The sequence below is a fragment of the Populus nigra genome, chromosome 4 (genome assembly GCF_951802175.1).
Source record: "Populus nigra chromosome 4, ddPopNigr1.1, whole genome shotgun sequence".
Lineage (NCBI taxonomy): Eukaryota > Viridiplantae > Streptophyta > Magnoliopsida > Malpighiales > Salicaceae > Populus > Populus nigra.
In genome coordinates, this window is record NC_084855.1 from 23,916,001 (window position 1) to 23,931,101 (window position 15,101).

General features: G+C 35.5%; 2 protein-coding genes across 2 annotated transcripts; one reads left to right on the top strand and one right to left on the bottom strand.

The window, feature by feature from the left end:
* Positions 1-586: 586 nt before the first annotated feature.
* LOC133692067 (uncharacterized) lies at positions 587-11,101 on the top strand. The gene is made up of 14 exons (XM_062112746.1): positions 587-1,036; positions 1,126-1,235; positions 1,540-1,602; positions 1,693-1,885; positions 2,074-2,178; positions 2,268-2,398; positions 2,541-3,117; positions 4,672-4,737; positions 4,927-5,003; positions 6,734-7,015; positions 8,564-8,897; positions 8,982-9,134; positions 9,690-10,226; positions 10,651-11,101. The coding sequence occupies exons 1-14, from the start codon at positions 770-772 to the stop codon at positions 10,837-10,839; spliced, it is 3,084 nt and encodes a 1,027-aa protein (XP_061968730.1). The 5' UTR covers positions 587-769; the 3' UTR covers positions 10,840-11,101.
* Positions 11,102-11,765: 664 nt separating this feature from the next.
* On the bottom strand, positions 11,766-13,886 carry LOC133692431 (ras-related protein RABA5e). Its single transcript, XM_062113365.1, has 2 exons — positions 13,298-13,886; positions 11,766-12,210 (listed from the first exon to the last, which is right to left on the bottom strand). The coding sequence occupies exons 1-2, from the start codon at positions 13,638-13,640 to the stop codon at positions 11,897-11,899; spliced, it is 657 nt and encodes a 218-aa protein (XP_061969349.1). The 5' UTR covers positions 13,641-13,886; the 3' UTR covers positions 11,766-11,896.
* Between the last annotated feature and the right edge of the window lie 1,215 nt (positions 13,887-15,101).

The window sequence follows — 15,101 nt, forward strand, 5'->3', positions numbered from 1 at the left end:
ACTCGAAAGCAAAATCTCTTTTTTTTAGGAAAAAAATATTTTTACTATTATTATTTTCTATATTTCCCAAATTTCAACCATACACCCATTAATCATCGTTGATATTGTTAAACCCGTGATAGTTAAATCAAGTCCACGAAAAATCCTTAACTTTTATTTAATCACTTTCCAAATAAAGTTAAAAAATTACATAATTTTTTTTTAAATAACTCATTCAGTTTTCTTAAATTAAAAAACATTATTCTTCAAATAAATTATTTTATAAGATTACCTTAACAATGTTTTCGGTTGATCAAATTTGCAGTATTTTTTTTTAAATATTTTTTTAAATTTATTTGTTTATGAACTCAACCATACGGGTGACCATATAAACAATCAAACTTGTGGATATCTTTTAAAGCAAAATAAACCTAAAGCTACTCCATGCACTGCCAAAATATAGTTTAAAAATCATAACTTGATTAAAAATATTTTAAAATGCTTTTATTTTTTTAAATAAGAAAATGCGAAAAATACCTTGTTTAAAGGCAAAATACTTTTTCTTTGTTTATTATTATTATTATATTTGGCTGCAGCCAGAGGGCTTATACATTACACGCAGATTGCCCCAGCTGCAGTTCCTTCCACGGACACGGTCACAGTCACAGTCACCCGTCACCACACACGTTTCTCTTTCCCTGGCGCCTTCTCCTTCGAATCTATTTTTCAATCACTCTGTCGCTAGGGTTTCCTCGTCACCTTCCAATCCAATCCTCAAAATCTTTCTTCAATGGATTCGATACAGAACAGAGTAGAGGCATGGATCAGAGACCAGAGAGCCAGGATCCTCAAGGTATCATGGGGGCCACTGCAGTGGAGAATGCGGTGGCCTCCGTGGATCAACGGAGACGAAAGAGAACACAGAAAGATAATTCAACAAGAGTACGAACTCAGGAAGAAACAGCTTCACGATCTCTGTAATGCCGTCAAGGCTGAGTCCGTTGCCGATTTGCAGGACATTCTATGTTGCATGGTACTCTCTGAATGCGTCTACAAGGTAGAAAGAAAATTAATTAAACCACACTTTACTGTTTGGTTTCTTAGAAAATCAAATGTTTTTTTTTAAATTATTTATTCTCTCGATAGAGACCTGCTGATGAGATGGTTCGAGTCGTGAATAAATTTAAGGCTGACTTTGGAGGGCAAATCGTTGCTCTGGAACGCGTGCAGCAGTCTGCAGATCACGTACCTCACAGGTTCGCTTTTTTTTTTTTTCCTTTTTAATTGATAAGATAAACAAGGTAGAATTATTTGTTTTCTTATGTATGTTGCACTTGGAGTTTTTATTATTTTAGTGTTCAATGCAACCTCAAGCTATCCTTAGAGCGGTGTAAATATAATGGGATTTGGATGAATCGGAGCGTTTCTGTTTATGTAGAATTTGAATGAGGTTTTGACTATGCCTATGTGGGTGAACATTTGTTCAAGGAGTGCTTGTTGATTTTGGGCTTATGTTATGGCTTATTTGCTTTTTTTTTTTTGGGGGGGGGGTTTGTGAAGGTACTTATTGGCAGAAGCAGGCGACACACTATTTGCTTCATTTATTGGAACAAAGCAGTACAAGTAAGTATTGTGGATATTTTGTGGGTTGGATGTTGAAAGATCTTTTGGTTCTGAGAAGGTGATTTTGTTTATTGAAATTGTTATGACTAGGGATGTCATGACCGATGCAAATATACTGCAAGGTGCTATATTTCATGAGGATACTGGAGAGGATACTGTCCGGATGGATGTTGTTGAATCTGGCCAATGTGAAAGCCAGAAGGATAGTGGTGAAAATTGTTTGAATGCTTCCCAATCAAAACCAAAACAACTAAAAGATCAAATTAAGCCTGCTGCCCATCGAGTAAGTTTGCAATCTATAATTTTCAAAACCTTTCAATATGGTTCAATTGTATACCCCAATGTCTTTTGACTGTTATGATCTAGTATACTGCGTTTCTCAATTATATCATTGACTCTAGCTGTCCGTGTTCTGGTGCAGATTTATACTTATCTACTGTTTTGATTTTTTCCTCTTAAATTTTATCTTAGGGTTTCATGGCTCGTGCTAAGGGGATTCCTGCTTTAGAATTGTACAAGCTTGCTCAGAAGAAGAATCGAAAACTTGTATTATGTGGACATTCACTCGGTGGAGCTGTAAGTTTGACTGGCTTGCTCTGTAAGCTTTATTGGATTAATTGCTTTGGTTTTGTATTTCTCATATTCTCCTGTTCTGTCTTTTTCAGGTGGCAGCTTTAGCTACCCTTGCCATTCTGAGGGTCATTGCTGCATCCTCACCATCGAAAGAAAATGAAAGAATCCAGGTTAAATGCATCACATTTTCTCAACCCCCAGTTGGGAATGCTGCTTTACGAGAGTACGCTCCATTTCACCTCTTTGATTGCCATCTCTCTCACATGATGAAATAATTGAAAATCTAGATACACCTTTTTGTTCGCTCTCTTCTGCAAAAAATGTTAATTTATGATATCCTCTCTCCTCTCTCAAATCTCATTCAGTTATGTCCATAAAAAAGGCTGGCAACACCATTTTAAGAGTTACTGCATACCAGAGGATTTGGTGCCCCGCATCCTATCTCCTGCTTATTTTCATCATTATAACGCTCAACCTTTGTCAAACAATGCCGAGGTTGAAAGTTCCGGTGGAATTACGTCAAAACATGAGGAAAGAACAGAAAAACCAAGGGCACAGAAGCCAAAAGAGAATGAGGGAGAGCAGTTGGTTATGGGCTTAGGCCCTGTGCAGACTTCTTTTTGGAGACTTGCAAAACTTGTGCCTTTAGAAGGTTTTCGAAGGCAATATAATAAATACAATGGAAAACAAGTTGATCCTATAGAAACAACATCAGCAGCTAATTCTGCAAGACCTTCAATCGAGAATGTAGCTGAACCGCAATCTCTTGAAATCCAAGAGGGTTCTGATGGCATATCTCTTAAGCCATTATCTGACAATAATAATGGGCTACCAAACGAGGCAATGACGGGAAAAGTGGCTGAAAAAACTAATGCTAAAAGTGAGAATAAAAGGAACTGGAATAGAGTACCTTATTTGCCGTCATATGTCCCATTTGGTCAGGTAATTACATGAACTGATACTTTATTTTATATTGCTTTCTGGTTGGTATTTTTTTTGGACATGTTAACATGCTTGAGAGATGAAATATGAATGAACTGTAAAAACATTATCGGTGATTGATTGGTTTTGGTTTCTGTTCCTTTCATTAATGGGTTCCATTAGCATGTTTGGATGAGTGCCCTTTAATTTTCTTTGATACTTTCAAAAGATAGTATGTAATAGTGTGATGAGGGGTATTCCTCCTTGGACTAGTCTTCTGTGTTTTTCCGTTAACGTACATTCTTGAACAAAAACTTTGCTACTTTGCTTCCCTCATTTGTTCTATAAATTTTATTTCTCAAAATATGGTTTTCAGTTGCTTAGGCTCCTTTGCTTCAGTGTTTCCCTTACATAACAGGCATTGATTATCACTGTTGTTTCCTTTTGTTGGTTCATGATCTCAGCTAGCATGACTATTAAGATAGATAGGTCACTAGGGATTTCTTTGGTGAGGAGGGAGAAGTAATGATACTTTTAAACAGTTTGCAATTATGCTAGAATTGTGGTTTTATCTTGGTATATGAGCTTGCTTGGGAATATTAGTCCTTTTGGATATGTCGCCCTGGAAATTTCCTATAATCCAACATCAAGTAAATTGGTTTACGCACTCAACCTCTTAACCCAATTTTGCTAAACCAGTTGATGGAGGCAAGCAATTGGTGGTACATTTGAATATGAACACCTTGTTGGATTTCTAATCTGTATCCCATCAAGATGTGCATCAATCCTCAACCACCCTTGTGGAATGTGAGGCAGTGCCAACATTCTAGCTGTTTACTTCCCTGGTTTTTCATTTTTATGTAAAGAGCACCTAAGTTTCTAGTGCAGTTAAATGCGGTCTCTGCTCTTATTTCCTTCACCCTAGTTGTGCGGTTCCTTGTCATGATACCCAAGCCTAAGTTTGAGTTGGATTTAACCAAATACAACTAAAAAGTTCACCACAGAAAGGGAAAAAAATCAACTGGCAGTGGATATTTAGGTCAAGGCATCTGTTATTTGTCCTGCAAGGTGGCCTCAGTTTAAGTATATGACTGTGGTGTTTCATTTTATTATTTGATTGAATAAAAAGGCTGTACATACTTAAGGTCTTCCATCGTAGGGTCATGGGAGGGGAATTTTGGAAACAGTTTTTCTTATAGGGTCTATTTGATGAGTATACACCTGACAGGACAAAATTATCTCATTGGGGAGGTGACATGGAATTCTGGCTACAGGAGGGTACAAAACTTGTCTTTTGTCCTTTTCCATGCATGCTCCAATAACAAGTGCATTTGAAGTGTCATGGTTGTCCTATACCATCAGATATTCCAAACACCACATTAATTTTTATGCATGAATTACCTGCTCTTGAAAATTGAATCTACCACCCTTGTGGTTGTGGTTGTGGTTGTGGTTGTCAGCCACATATTTTACCATTGCACCTATGAGTGGTCTCTTATCTCAGAGAAGTCATAGTTTCCATGGCTCATCTTGCTCAGTAATGAATTATTAACAAAGATATTTCATTCATGCCAGCTCTTTCTCTTGGGGAACTCATCAGTGGAATTATTGTCGGGTACAGAGTACTCTAAATTGACATCGGTATGAGTCCCTTTGCTTACCCCATTTGTTTTCACTCCAGCTTTTTTTTTTTGTGATAGGATTTTTGAACATCATGATAAATTGCACAATTTTTAGTAGTGTTTTGTGCACCAGTATCTGCTGAAGCCAGGAGGTAAAACTCTGGGATCTCTCATTTTGTTTGCTTTCTTCTGGCAAAGACATTTTCAGGTCAGATCTGTGATTGCTGAGCTAAGGGAACGACTTCAATCACATTCAATGAAGTCATATAGGTTTCGATTTCAAAGGTACCATATTGTTGTCTGCTGAAGATTACTTGGTGTATTTGAAAAAATTGAACTGCAATTTCAGCTGGTGTGATTTTTCACCTGGATTGATAATATCAATCATATCAGCTGGCTTGCGCATGTTCCATTCCCTCACATATGCAACCATCATTATGCCTAGATTTATAGTTGTACTTGTATGCTTTATTAGTTTCAGCTTTAATTTCACATGATGCAGCTGCAGTTCTAATTTAGTTGCAACTTTCTGCTATAGGAAATTCTGCAGATGTTTAACTCTTCTTTGAATGCTCTTCTCTTTCTCATTTCCCCCCCTTTACCTCTCTCTTCTTTCTTTGGACAACTAAAATGGAACGCAAAGAACTCTTCACATAGCATCAGATTCAAGGCTAAAAGTTGTCCAGCATTATCATAACTTGTGAGCAGGTGTCATTTGGGAGAAAAATTAGTTGTGAAGTTGAAAAATACAAAAAATTTTACCAACAGAAATGTAATGCAAGGTTATCAATCGAACCAGGTTCATTGCCAATCAGGAGGAGAAGTTCAGTGATTTCCTACCTCCTCTCTAGTTACGTGTCATGTTTGGGATATTAGAAATAAACTGGAGTTTGAGAGTTTTGTTAATCCAGTAATATTGTCTCTTGTTTCTGAAATGGGACTTCCCATTGATTAGAATCCAACTCTTTTGAAGATGAAAGGAAACATGCTCCATATCACTTTTTGTGGTTAATAATTGATGTTGTGAACAAGCAAATATTCAAGCCCCAATCTGTTGGCAAGTTATGCTGCCTGGAATTTTGAATTCAATTTAATTCCAACACTGGAATTTTCACTCAGTAACAAATGGTAGTGGTGTCAACATAGGGGTAGGGCTTTGTTATTCTTTTCCAAAAAAAGGAGGTTTCAGGTTGTTGCTCATATATCTAAATGATTGCTTGTATATGTATTTAATGCTCATCTTTTTCATAGGCACTCTTCCTTTTGTCTCCTTCTATATCAATAGTTTGGTGGCATGGTAGAAATGTAGTGGTCATGTCCTCACCTTCCCTCTAGAAATCAGTAATCCAATTGTAGGGGAAGTTTGTAACCAGCTGTGTTTTGGGGTTATGTTTTATTTTGTTTAGGGACTTGGTAGTTGAGAGCAGTTCTGTAAGTAGAAAGATTAAAGAAAAACAGAATTAAACCTACTAGCCTCACACTACTAGATTCAAGGAATTTCCTTACCTAAGCTTCTCACCTAGGGTTTAAGGATTCACTCCTTAATGAAAGCATCACTCTCAAAGCAAAAGGCCACACTTTATTAATAATAATTCACTGATGCTCAAATTAAAACGTTATAAGCATATTTATAGGTTTGAGTTATTCGTATTCCTACTTGGCATGGATTTGTAAATAAGAATCATAACTATTTCTATTTGACCAATTAAGAGAAACCTGAATAAGAAATTAATTTTCCCAAGTAAAAGGTGCTCAACATTTCTTAAATTGCTAGCAAACATTTGTCTTCGCAGAATTTTTTTCAAAAATTACAAATCTGCCATTGCCTAAATTACTAGGCTGCATCATTCTTGGAACAGGAAAACATGGTTTCTAGATGGTTGGATTGTAAAGCAGCTAGATTGCTCATACATCTGCATTATGTTTTGGAATTTGGAAATTCTTATCTTACATGCAAGTTTCTTTTTGTTAAAATTGGCATGAGATGCATATTTTCTCCCATTTATCGTGTGCAGAATCTATGATATGTGCATGGGGGATGGCACATCATCTTTCCTTGGAATTGAGCAACTGCCTCAATTTCCGAATTTGCAACAGTGGCTTGGGCTTGCAGTTGCTGGTGCTGTAGAGCTTGCACATATTGTGGATTTACCAGTTATTCGCACAGCTACTTCAATTGTTCCTCTTGGATGGAGTGGTATTCCTGATGATAAGAATGGAGAGCCCTTAAAAGTTGATATCACGGGTTTTAGGTTGCACCTTTGTAATCTGGTTCATGCTCAAGTAAATGGTAACTGGTATTGTCCTTGACTGCCCCCTATTTTCTTTTTCATGCAATATAGAATTTTCAAGAGGTTATCTTGAGCATCCAATATGGGGCTAAACAGTGTTTAGAACTTCAAGTTTTCAGTACATCTACACAACCTAATCACATAATTCTTGCATACGTTTTTTTCATTCGATAAATGATGTTGTTCTATTCATTTGGCATCTTATCATATCATGATTCCTTTCATCTGGAATCCTATCTGGTATGCATGTACCTCATTTATTGGTGATGATCTTATTTTCTCTTTGTGCATGCCCTCAGCACATAAAGTCAGCTTTTGCTTATATTGGGTAGACCCAACCTGAAATAACTTGAAATTTCTGGGTTGGGCTACACGACCTGTGGGTAATCCTTGGGGCAAGCATTATAGTAAACTTTAAGTTTGCCAAACACGAAGTCTGCTAAAGTAATAGATAAACAATGCTACTTCAAAACTTTTAAACTTTTTCTTCCATTTGGTTAAATAAAAAACAAAAGCAATCTTTTTTTTTTCCTTTTCTACTCTCCATTAAGATTTGTACTCTCCTTGGTTGTCTTTCCTTGTATATCTAGATTTTCTTCTTTGAATTGTTGGTGGTTTTCATAACACAATTGTTGTCTAACTTACACACACAAGCACACACATATATAAAGATGGCATTTGTGGTTTGACAAATTTGTGTAGCTTATCAAGAAAAAAATTGAATATGTTGCCACACTCTCATCTTTTCTTTACTTATGAGATAATTTTCATAGAAAAAAAATGCACGTCTAATGTGTTTGCTCCATATGAGAAAGTATTATATCTTTAAAACAGAACAAATACTTCGATTTTCGGTCATTGTTATTTTCTTGAAAACCAAGAAGTGATGCAGAAATAATTGGACAAAAAGTTACTCCATTAAATTTTGACTTTTAATTCATTGCTAATACGAATATATATGTTTTGGTAACTATCATAATTGTATGAGATGTGCACAATTCATAATTTCATATACATGCATGTAGATTTTAGTTTGTAATAATAGTCAAATCTTTTCATCTGCAAGAAACAAATGCTCTCAAACCTGTGGGATGACCTGAACTTGCCGAAACCTGATGGGTTAGGGTTAGGATCAAGACGCACAGACTTGAGCACTTAATTCCTCCAAACCTGAGACAACCAGACCCAGTTGCCAAGTCTAATCATCATGCCTTGTAATTTCAGTTTGTTTGGAACCTGGCTTGCTTCTTTTCCACCTGGGCAATGATGCTGCTTCAGTACTCTCCATTTTTTACTCCTTTAATGAATTTTCAATGCTTTTCAAGTATTGTGTGCCTCCATGGATATATTTTGCTATATGTGAACGTCAATGTTGTCGGTTTAAATTCTTCACAACCTGCCCAGATATTTGTTTGTGCTGCATTTAGAATTTACTTAGAGCCATCAACATCTTAACTTTATTGGTCAATTAAAAAAAATAATATCTCAAGAAGTGATGAATGAAAGCTATGTAGTTTACTTAATTTATGTTAATCATATGCTTTTTGCGTCCAGGTGCTCAACTACAGTGGAGTCATTTCCTTCAGCACCCAGCTACTATTCAAATAATGGATCACAGCCAGAATTACAAAAGATAAGGGTCTTAGTTGGGGCACCACTGAGACGACCACCAAAGCATCCAATAGTAACAGATTCTTTTATGCCTGTTTTTCCTTCTATTGATTCAGATGCTGCGAATCTCATTAAAGAAAACAGTTCAGGAAATGATGAGAAGTTCCTCCGACCAGATGGTTTGAGTGATTTTTGTATTTTTTGTACAAGTGATTTTGCAACTGTCTCAAAGGAGGTCCATGTCAGAACACGTAGAGTGCGCTTACTTGGTCTTGAGGTGAGAATATTCAACATAGTAACTCTGATTATACAAATTTTTTTGGCTAGTTTTCTACTCAATGTATTGAGTTCTGTTGTGTAGGGTGCGGGTAAAACTTCTCTTTTTAAGGCTATTATGGGTCAAGGCAGACTAACCACCATTACCAATTTTGAGAATATTAATTTAGAGGCTGATATTCAAGAAGGTGTTGCTGGTGGTGTATGCTACTCAGATTCAGCTGGAGTAAATTTGCAGGTATGTTTCACACTGCATCTCTGTTGGAACTCTATTTGCAATGTTGGCATGCATGTAGATATAAATCTTTCTAGCTCTCCCTTTTTTTTCTTGTCAAATTTAGTTGTACAGCATTTAGTAGAATGTCTTTCTTCTTTCCAGAAGGGTAAGTGGCATAGATTAGTTGGGAGAACAGCAATAGATGAGCAGATACAAGGCTTAACAAGATTATTGAAAGATTAAACTAACCTTAATAAAACTCCTGCATCAGTAAGAGCCTATTTTTTTTTTCCATTTTCCTTTAATCCAACCTTTATGGTTTTTGTTCCAAGCTCTGACAGTGAGTTTGTGGAGAGAACTTGCCTTCTTTTAGTTTTTCTGAATTATGTTTTTTATTTTTCTATTCTTTCCACAAACCATTGTTTAGGACAAACAACGTTGATGTTTGAGTTTTCGTAGTTTTGAGCAAAAATGCTGAGGCATTGGAGTGTGTCCAAATTCTGCCTGCTTTGGCGAGCCCTTTTCTCATTGACATTTCCTACACCTTTGACCTTTTGTTTTGTTTGTTTATTGCAGGAGCTGCATATGGAAGTCTCTCATTTCAGGGATGAACTGTGGATGGGAATTCGTGACCTTGGTAGGAAGACAGATTTGATAATTCTTGTGCACAACCTCTCCCATAAGATTCCTCGTTGCAGTAAACTGAATGCCTCACAGCAACAGCCAGTCCTTTCACTTCTATTAGATGAGGCTAAAGTTCTTGGAATTCCTTGGGTTATTGCTGTAACAAACAAATTCTCTGTGAGTGCACACCAACAAAAGGCAGCAATTGATGCTGTTTTGCAGGCGTACCAAGCATCTCCAAATACTGCAGAAGTTGTCAATTCCTGTCCCTATGTCATGTCCAGTGCAGCAAGTGCCTCATTGTCATTGACTGCAAGTAATGGAGATTCTTATGGGAAAACAGGTGCTCAAAAGCTTAGTTTTAATCCAATTAATCTTGTCCGGTGGCCATTTCAGAAACGAGACACCATTTTAGCTGTTGAGGGTGTGAACTCACTTTGTCAACTTGTCCACCGTGTGCTGCAGAGCCATGAAGAGGCCTCTTTACAGGTATAGACTCTTAATCCAATTAAAAAAGTAATCCAATTAAAAAAGCTCTGTTGTTTTCTCATATTGAAAATCCATTGGGAATAAATTACTTAAAGAAGGTATTGATAATCAAGCAATCGGTTTGGCTTGAAAAGAACAAAACATAGGAACTACAGTTTCATTCCACTGTCTGCCACATGTTCCGGTACAACTGCGACATCCAATTTCCATGTGGTGATTGGATCTCATTGATCAGATGGCCTTTTTACTTGCTCACACTTCGAATGCTGAAGTCAACTTAATTTAATAATGTTGACTGGATTTCTTTCCACATCAAGCAGGAAACCATGTGCATGCTGCACTTCTTACTCTTTTGTGATATTTATATCGATCTCCTTGACATGCTTTGGACAAATTCTGAATGCCTTGTTGGTTTTGATTCAAGGAATTTGCTAGAGATAGGCTTTTGGCAGAGCTGGCACGAGAACATGCACTGGCAATAGATGCCAGCCGAAACTCTAAAGCCAAGGCATCTTCTTTAACCGCTGCGGCTGTCGGCGCCTCCCTTGGGGCCGGTCTTGGCATTGTACTGGCTGTTGTCATGGGTGCAGCATCTGCTTTGAGGAAGCCCTAATTTCTTTTATACTTTCCCATTATATGTGGTGAAAACATGTACCTTTCCATTATAGCTTAGTGTAAATGGTATTTATCTTAGTTCCGAAGATACCAGTATTCGGCCATTTGTTTATTCTAGTCATGTAAATCCATCCTTAGAGCCCTTCTTCTTACCTTTAATTTTTTTTCGGGATCTTGCCCTCCAACACAATTTTAGTTTTTGTTATGGGAAAGAAATTATTATTATTATAATATACGTATATGAAGCTGTGTACACTGCCTTTTGTATTGGTACTTGCCTGGATTCCAAGTCATGGGGTGCAGATAACAAAAACGCCAATCGAACTATTTAGTGGAAACTAGCTATTTTGATACGTAGTGCATGTGATTCCCTTTGTGATTTTGAATAATGATATATAAATAATTTAATTAATTCTTTAATAGTGTAGTACACTAGTACGTCAACTTTATGCATAAAAATTAACAATTCATTAAAAATTAATGACAACCCTGGTTTGTGTGGCCAGATGGGACAAGCATAATTCACTGAACTCTTCTCATTTCAAAACATTATATCATTTGTAGAGTAAGGTATTAGGAACGATGGAAAGGGAAATTAGAACGTCTTTTAATATTAAAGGTAAGTTTGTTTTTCAAAAAAAAATTAATTTTTATTTTTTTATTTACTTTAAATTAATTATTTTTTTGACATTTTAAAATTATTTTGATAGGCTAATAAAAAATAATTTTTTAAAAATTTTAAAAAATATTATTTTAATATATATATTATAAAAAAAATACTTTAAAAAACAAATACTAATGAAAATATATATTCGGTCTCTGTATCTGTTTTTCCTTGGTCATTATGCAGTACAAGCATCATCAGCGTTTTGAATTCTCAAAAAACAAGTCACATCATACAACACACGCAGTGACAACTACTAGTTCGAAAAAAAGCTTAAATGATTTTTATACTTGTTGCCAAGGATAATAGTAAGTAAAATGCAGAGCCGATCTGACAAAAAGAATTCAAACACCGGACTCGGACTCGAATTACACTCCAGAAAGAAAAGAGACTATGTATTGCAGCAAGAGAAGCCATACTTTTTTGACGAGTTGTCCCCATTCACCAGGCTCACTCGATTGGCTGTCAGCTCAGCCTTGTATGAATCAGAGTTTAAGATTTTCCTGCTCATATTATTGTAGATTTCACGGATAACAACCTCGAAAGCAGCTTCAACATTAGTAGAATCAAGGGCAGATGTCTCCATGAAGAATAGACTTTCTTCCTCCGCAAGGCTCTTGCCCTCGTCTCTACTCACTTCTCTGATACTGTCAAGATCACACTTGTTCCCTACAAGCATTCTAGCGATCGCAGTGTCGCAATGAGCTGCAAATTATGCAAAAAAATGTCAAGTTTTTGACAATTCTGAAAGAATAATTTGAAGGGATGAAAAAACACCTGTTAGGCTAAGAGTTTTTCTTTTCTTGAGGGGATAACAGAAGCTAGAATTTCACATATTTCAAATATCAAATGCTCTTTAGTTTCCAAACTGTCGCTGTTTTTCAGTAAAGGATTTGAACAAAATCTTTTACCAATTGGTATCATTAGAGTCTACATTTATCGAATCAAACTGTTATCAGACAACTGGAATTTCACTCTTCTCAAATTCCCAGATCCAAAGGATAAAGAACTGTCTATTGACTCTAAGGAGGATGGGAGGTGATAATTATGGTAAACAGTGCATAACTCAATTCAATTAAACCTTGATCTCAACAAGTACTCTTTCGGTATTGCCTTCGGTGCCAGGTCCAGCAAAATTAAGGTATATAGGTATTAAGGATCGCAGCACAACAGATGAGTAAAGCACTCCACAGTATGTATCAAGGTACCAAGAATGTTCATTTTAAACTACCAATGCCTAGATTGCTACACCGCTGGGGGTCCTGAAGAGAGGAAACTGGATTTAAGATGCTAATAAATCTAAATGCTACATCAATCCTCTTTGATCATCATAATGTAGTACAAATGTTGCTACAACTCAGCTTTTTCTACGCTTTGCTTTCACAAGCCACACATACTTGTGCTATCGGTTTAGACTCGAATGTATGAATGAAGTATTAAACTTAAGAAAACAATCACTAAGATACTTCAAAACCCTGCATTTTCTGTTTTTAAGATGCTACTGGTCTACTGCAACATTAGCATATGGGAAGGCAGAGTAAAGTCGATTTCTGCTCACCACTCGTCTACTAGTTAATAAGGCTCCATGTTTGATCTGCAACATTTCATGTTGTTTTACCATTTGTTTATGAGAAGATGAATTTTTTAAGCTATTCCTAACATTCAAATAAAACAATATTATAGTTTACATACCTAAACCATTGAGCCCATCAAAGCCACAACCAATTAACATTTCGATTCTCTCAACAACCAAACAGAAAGAAGAAAGAACGAACAAGAACAAGAAACTTACTGCCAAGTTCATCAAGCCACCTCTTAACACTATCAAAGCTCGTCCTCCTGGTGATATCATAAACAATGAGAGCACCAACAGCACCTCTATAGTAAGCAGAGGTGACAGCTCTAAACCTCTCTTGACCAGCAGTGTCCCAGATCTGTGCCTTGATTTCTTTGCCATCAATATCCACCACTTGGGTCTGGAACTCTACCCCAATTGTAGCCTTTGAATTGCTATCAAACTCATTTCTAGCAAATCTTGACAACAAGTTGGATTTCCCAACAGCAGAGTCTCCTATGACCACTATCTTGAACAAGTACTCTTCACCCCCTTCCCCTTCTTCTTGTTCTCGACCCATTGTTGCAGCAAGAAGGAGTTGCTTTGGTTTACGTGTGGATTATTATAGTTAGTGACGGGATTTTCTTACGTTTTGGGATGTGTGAAAGGGGCAACTGGCATTTGCACTGAGACTGCTGCAGACTGGCTGCGTAATTGGCGGAGCTGTTTTGTGATGGATTTTGGCGGTGGCTTTGACTAGAGAAGTTGGGGCTTTTAGTATTGCTTTCCAGTTTGTGGTCGGAGAATTAAAGGCTCATAAAAATATCTTTTCAATTTTTTCCAAGTGAAAAAGTACTCATATAGTCTTATATATTTCTTTTTAATAATGAAAAATGTCAAAATAACGAGGAATATCTTGAATCTGATATTCCATTCATTATTATACAATATACTATATATAAAAAAAACACAGTAAAAATAGTAATTTTGTAAATATTTTACTGTAACGATGATAAAATTATATATATTTTTATTATTATTATGAGTACTAGGTTTGTAATTTTTCATATGCATTTTTTTTGTTAATAAAAAACTTGCTTTGTTTTTTTTCTTTATATTTTTACACTTAATCTATTTGTGATTATTTTTTTTGTTCTTGTATATTTTTTTGTAATTTTTTTTCTTTGTTAATAGAGTATCGATATGTTATTTTTTTTTTAAATGAACCAAGCATGAAATAAAGTTTTATTAAAAGGAAATGATGTACAAAATGACATAATTATAGATTTACTATAATTTTTAATTTATTTAATTAAATACATGTATAAATCTTTTGATTTATTATTAGGATTTTTTTGTCAAAAAACCATACTGAAAAAACCTGCATATTTTTTTTGCTAAAAAAATTCATTTGACCGGCAGAGAAAAAACAGCTTAAATAACCATTAATTATCAAAATAATAAGCGTGTTTGATCTATAATTATAAGAACTGGCTCGACCGGGCATATTGATTCGGAAAATCTGCAATTCCAAACCTAATTTAGGTAGGATTTTAATTTTTTTTTTAAAGTATTGATCCGGTTAATGTAATCAGGTTTTTAACGTAACGAAGGTAGGAGAGGCAAAGAAATGGGATGATTAGTAAATCATCAAATCCTAATCTGCCCCATCTTTTAATAAAAACATATCTCTAACCCTATTTAGACAATTATTAAAAGATCACTTTTCTGGGCTTTTTGCAGACAATAGAAATCATCTAATTGTTTTTTAAAATATTTTTTATTTAAAAATATAATAAAATAATATTTTTTTAAAAAATTATTTTTAAAGTTAATATATCAAAACAATTTAAAAATATAAAAAATAATTTAAAATAAAAAAATAAAAATTTTCGATTTCTTTTTAAAATATTTTTAGAATGTAAAAACAAGAAACCACGTGAAGGCACCCATTGGTTCAAGCTCATCGCATTAATTAGTGCAATTCGCTAGAAGATCGCAGCCATTACATAAATTTGCTTGCCTGGGTTCCTGTAATGAT